This window comes from Acipenser ruthenus, chromosome 53 (genome assembly GCF_902713425.1).
Source record: "Acipenser ruthenus chromosome 53, fAciRut3.2 maternal haplotype, whole genome shotgun sequence".
Lineage (NCBI taxonomy): Eukaryota > Metazoa > Chordata > Actinopteri > Acipenseriformes > Acipenseridae > Acipenser > Acipenser ruthenus.
Genome location: NC_081241.1, coordinates 50,001 through 55,000, shown reverse-complemented (window position 1 = coordinate 55,000; position 5,000 = coordinate 50,001). Strand labels below are relative to the sequence as shown.

Here is a 5,000-nt window from a genome sequence, read left to right as displayed (position 1 = left end):
CCTGCTCACTGGTAATTCCATCTTAATTACATATGTGAGCAGGAGGATGATGGGAAATGTAGTTCTGAGAGGCCCATGCAGTTACATGGGAAGCTATCTATAAGTATAAAAAAGTGGTCAAAATGTAAAAAAAATAAAAATAATTAAAACAATACACACACCTCACGTAAACAGCTGTAGCAACACATGGGAACATGCAACACAATAAAATACAAAGGACCTTATGAACCCTTTAAACCCTCTTGCTGTTTGATTGTTTTGTTCATTATAATTCCTCGATCTTATCAAACTTCTTCAATTGGAACCAATCAAATGCAGCTCTGCATACAATTACAGTTCACTTAATGTTCCTACAGGGTATGTGTTGCCATTTTACCCACTCAGACCCCTTGCTTACTAAATATCTTCAATAGAATATCATCCACTCTTCAAATATCTGTCTAATATTTTAATGAGCAATCCATCCACAAGTGCAGTGATACTGCAATATACATTTACTACCAGCACAGGATGACTGGGAGGGATAGCTGTTCATTTTACCCCACAACTGGTTTCACATGCATTGTACATGTATTAAAAGATGGGATGATTATCTATTCAGGGATACCAAGATATTTAGGGAGAGAAAGGTCTGAGTGGAAAAACAGGCAACAAATGCCCCTCCCCCAGTCATTCTGCATGTATTCATCTGAACCAATACTTGATGGAGAGGAGTGTAGATTAATGGCTTCACAATTACTAATAAATAATAATAATTGCTGCCCTCAAGCTCCACCCCTCCCTGTTCTGTAGTGTTAGCTCTTCTCACAATGGAGTGACACATCTTTCAATCAAATGTTTCAGTGAAAACAGACTTACATTTTAAAAACTCAGCTCTGTTCCTTGGCTCTGGAGCCTGCAGACTGTAAACTGCAACTTCATTCACTGGGTAGAAAAACAGAGAGAGAAATAGAATTGAAACATGTGGATTAATACACAACACACACAAGACTCCAAACAGCAATCTGAAAAGAAACAAGGCTTATTCACGGCATTTCAGGATGTAAAAATCCCTCCTCTCTGCTCATTCTTCCCTGCTGTCTCACTCCTGCAATTTTCATATAGCCAACAATCTGCAAGAGGTCTTTATTAATGTCTTGCAAGTCCTGTCCCTCCTCAAGCCATGGTCTATTTGAGAATTCTCTACCAAATGAATCTATTTCACACCAACCTGTTGTGGTTATTTTGACTAATTCACCCTTGCAGAAGTCCTCAATATGGTCTTTAAGTTCAGATACAGCTTTCCTCACAGCCCCAAAAGAGATGTCTGTATTGACAGTAATGCTGGGTAAGTCTCCAGCTTCAGGAGGGGCACAGAGAGACTGGAAATTCTACAACAGGAAAGTGGAGAAAAGGAGTTTTCAGTGAAACAGAATGGGGTCCAAAACATTCCTGGGGAAAAGCAAGGATTCATTCAATTGGAGAGGTCTGTCTGAAACCGTCCCAGTTATGGACTTGAGATTTTATAACAAGCAGTGATGTTACCTGTAGAAAATGGATGTGATCCTCTGTCTCTGAAAGCTGTTTCAGCTCAGCGTTTCTCCTCCTTAGCTCAGCAATCTCCTGCTCCAGTTTCTTCATGCGTCCTTCAGCCTGATTCACTGCAGCCTTCTCGTTAGCTCCAATCAGCTCAATAACCTCAGTGTGGATCTTCTCAATGGATCGGATCAGCTCAGTAAAGATCTTCTCACTTTCCTTTATTTCTATGCATGCAGATCTCTGAGTGAAAGAACACAGTAGAGGAGACATGGTTAGAATTGATATCAAAAACACATCAGGCATAGACAGTAAACTTCTGTAGATGTGTTCCAGTCCATCTGTTAATAATAATAATAATAATAATAATAATAATAATAATAATAATAACCCCCTCTTGTCAAACCCACTTTCAGTGTCTCCACAGCCTGTTTCAGCTCTTCAATTTCTTTCAGTCTCTCATGGATTCTCTGTTGTATTTCTGTCTGTGTCTCTCCCAGCTGCTTCTGTGTAGAAACACAGTGACACAGTGACATTTCTGATGGGGCATTGAGTGATATCCTGTCACACCCAACACAGACCTGTTTAAGTATGCTATTGAAACTGACAGAATCAATTAGTTTATATTTATTTTCTATTTTCTTGTACCCCTTAATTCTTTACAATGTTTGCAATAATTCTCAGTTGTTCTTGAATATATTTTGCTCTTCAGTTCTAGTTGCATGCCATAGACATCTGTAGCACAGGCTAGATCAGACAACATGTATGTATAGTAGTAAGATACAACACCATCTAGTGCACAGCTGCCAGCAATACAAAAAGACACTTGATCCACAGTAGCTGTCCACTAGATGGCACTGTTTCATACTAGTAACTGTGAATGATGGCTGATCTAGCATGTGTTACATGTTTGTTTTGTGAAGCACCTAGGAAACTGGATATTTCGAGCTTCTGATTTCTGGTTTTATCTGATAAACACAGATAAAACAGCCCTGACACAAAACAATGAAATCAACCCAATAAACACCAGAAAAACACTGGACATGGTTACTCAATTCACATTAACTTCACCCCTTTCCATGTGAAAAAATACAATAAAATAACCTAAAACCTAAAAATAAATAAATAAATAACAACCTTTCCCAGCGCAGTCGGGCAATGAACCTCCTTCCTGACTTGAATCTATCATTGATTCATTCTGAATACTTTAAACTGAGTGGCAGCACATTCCTGCATTTCTATTGGAGGATTGCACACGCTGGTGAGATTTAAAACGAGATTACAATTAGAAACGGAGGGTTGTTCTTGCTCATGGGATTTAAAGCTATATTACAGTTCAATAGGGAGGATTCACACACTCTTGGAATTTAAAACAGAATTGAAAATTGTGAACAAATGTAAAAAAGACCTAAACACACAGAAACCCCGAGTTCATTTTAAAATATCAATAAATCATTTAATATAAATGATACAGACATCACAATAAGTGTGTTCCCCAGTATATTTCCATGTCGACAATATACGTTAATTGTCATTAAACTCGAATGTCCTGTAATATACATATGTGTGGATACAAGTGCCTGGGGTCTGCAAAAACAAACAAAAAACACGAAAAGAAGAAGGAGGAGATGGACATTGTTACCTTCCTTTGGCGACTTGTTTCTCTTACTGTATGACAGGGATTTACTTTGTTTTCTACATTTCACATGAGTGTTTTAAACTACGAATTAAAAGTGAAATGGTGCTTTTGTCTGATTTACTTTTGCTGCGCCAATACCCTGAAAACACGTAAACTATCCTTGCTGTAGAGAGAGTCACTGGCAGCTCTCGCTGTAACTTCACGTTCCTCTCAATTAATCTTCATCATTTTTTTGCTTTTATAAATTATGTGCTTGGCTTTGCTGGGAATGTCATTTTTAAACAGTTTTACCAATTAAACTATAATATCTTAAACAATGAAACTGATCTATGATTTTATAAAGTTGCAAGATACATATTAAAAACACTAGGAATATAAATCATGCTAATTTTACACTACAAATTCCAATGCATCACAAAACAGCTGAACAAATCCTTCTTACCCTGTGAGGCAGGGCTGAGGTCCTGCACGTGTAAATAGTGTGTTTTTATTTGATTGTAAATCATGTTTTTGCCAATCAAGTATGTGCTAGATATGGCAGGGCATATTCAAATCCAGGATTTTAATCCCCCCTCAAGTCTAGAGAGGAGGTGTCAGGGAGACTGTTCCTGGAGCGGGACCTCCTTTCTTGTTTGGTCAGCTTTTATTTTCTAGTTGTTTTCGAGCAGTGTTTTGTTTTGAATGTTTTGTGTTTTTTGTATCAAAGAAAACCTCCTGTGTCTCTCCTGTCAATCAGCGACAACCACACCCATAACAACGCCCCTGTTACACCCTGAAATACATTGTAGCACATCATAGTTTAGATAGAGCAATTAAAAAACTAGGGCTCTTTAAATAGCTCTTAATATACAATTAAAATCTGATCTGATGTGAAACTGTATAACCTAGTAAAAAGACATGTTAAATATCCCTGGGAATTCTTATCTTCTAGGATAGCTACAAGGAAATGATTCAAACCCTTACCTGTTTCACACTCCTTTCTTTCTCAGCTGAGACTGTATCATGACTCTTGTGTTCCTTGACAATACACAACACACAAATACACGTCTGATCGGTTCTGCAGAAGACCTCCAAAATCTTCTGGTGTTCAGCACAAAGTTTCTGCTCCAGATCTCCAATGGCATTGATCAGCTTGTGCCTCTTGAAAGCAGCCCCCTCATAGTGTGGCTTGACGTGTGTTTCACAGTAAGAGGCCAGGCACGTCAAACAGGATTTCACAGCTTTGAACTTTCTCCCAGTGCAGAAATCACACGGCACATCTCCAGGTCCAGCATAACTTTGAGCAGGAGGAGGATTGAGTCCTGTCTTCTTTAATTTCTCCACAACTTCAGCCAGCATGGTGTTTCTGCCCAGAACAGGCCTCGGGGTAAAGGTCTCTCTGCACTGGGGGCAGCTGTAGACACCTGTATGATCAGTCTGATCCCAGCAGTTCTTAATACACCCCATACAGTAACTGTGTCCACATGGAATAGCGACTGGGTCCTTCAATATCTCCAGACACACTGAACAGCTAAACTGGTCATGCGCTACCAGAATATTCGCTTCTGCCATTTCTGCTGCAGTGAGACAGAGAGACTGACGATTTCACAAGAAACGAAACTTCACTGCGCTGATTTCCTGGAGTTGTGTAAAGCTCTGAGAGGCGGGGTTTGGGACTGAGGCCAGGTTTAGACAAGCAGGGGGAGCAGAAACTGCCAAATCAGATATTCTATGAAACTGTTCCTAAATCCCCCAACAAATATTACAATGTTAAGATTAGGAATTAAACAACTGATATTAACAACTGTTTAATATCAGGGCTGAAGAGTCTGACTTTGTGTTTTAGCCCCAAATCTATAACATGTAA

General features: G+C 39.1%; 1 protein-coding gene across 1 annotated transcript in view; it reads right to left on the bottom strand.

The window, feature by feature from the left end:
• Nucleotides 1–5,000, bottom strand: part of LOC131723125 (tripartite motif-containing protein 16-like) — a 6,747-nt gene that overhangs the window by 1,185 nt on the left and 562 nt on the right. Inside the window, exons 1-5 of the mRNA XM_059016573.1 lie at nucleotides 4,118–5,000; nucleotides 1,926–2,021; nucleotides 1,525–1,758; nucleotides 1,211–1,370; nucleotides 859–924 (exon numbers count right to left, since the gene is read on the bottom strand). The exon at nucleotides 4,118–5,000 is cut by the window's right edge and continues 562 nt beyond it. Of these exons, the coding sequence (XP_058872556.1) occupies nucleotides 859–924; nucleotides 1,211–1,370; nucleotides 1,525–1,758; nucleotides 1,926–2,021; nucleotides 4,118–4,705 (1,144 nt within the window). The 5' untranslated portion in view covers nucleotides 4,706–5,000. The remainder of the gene's footprint in view (nucleotides 1–858; nucleotides 925–1,210; nucleotides 1,371–1,524; nucleotides 1,759–1,925; nucleotides 2,022–4,117) is intronic.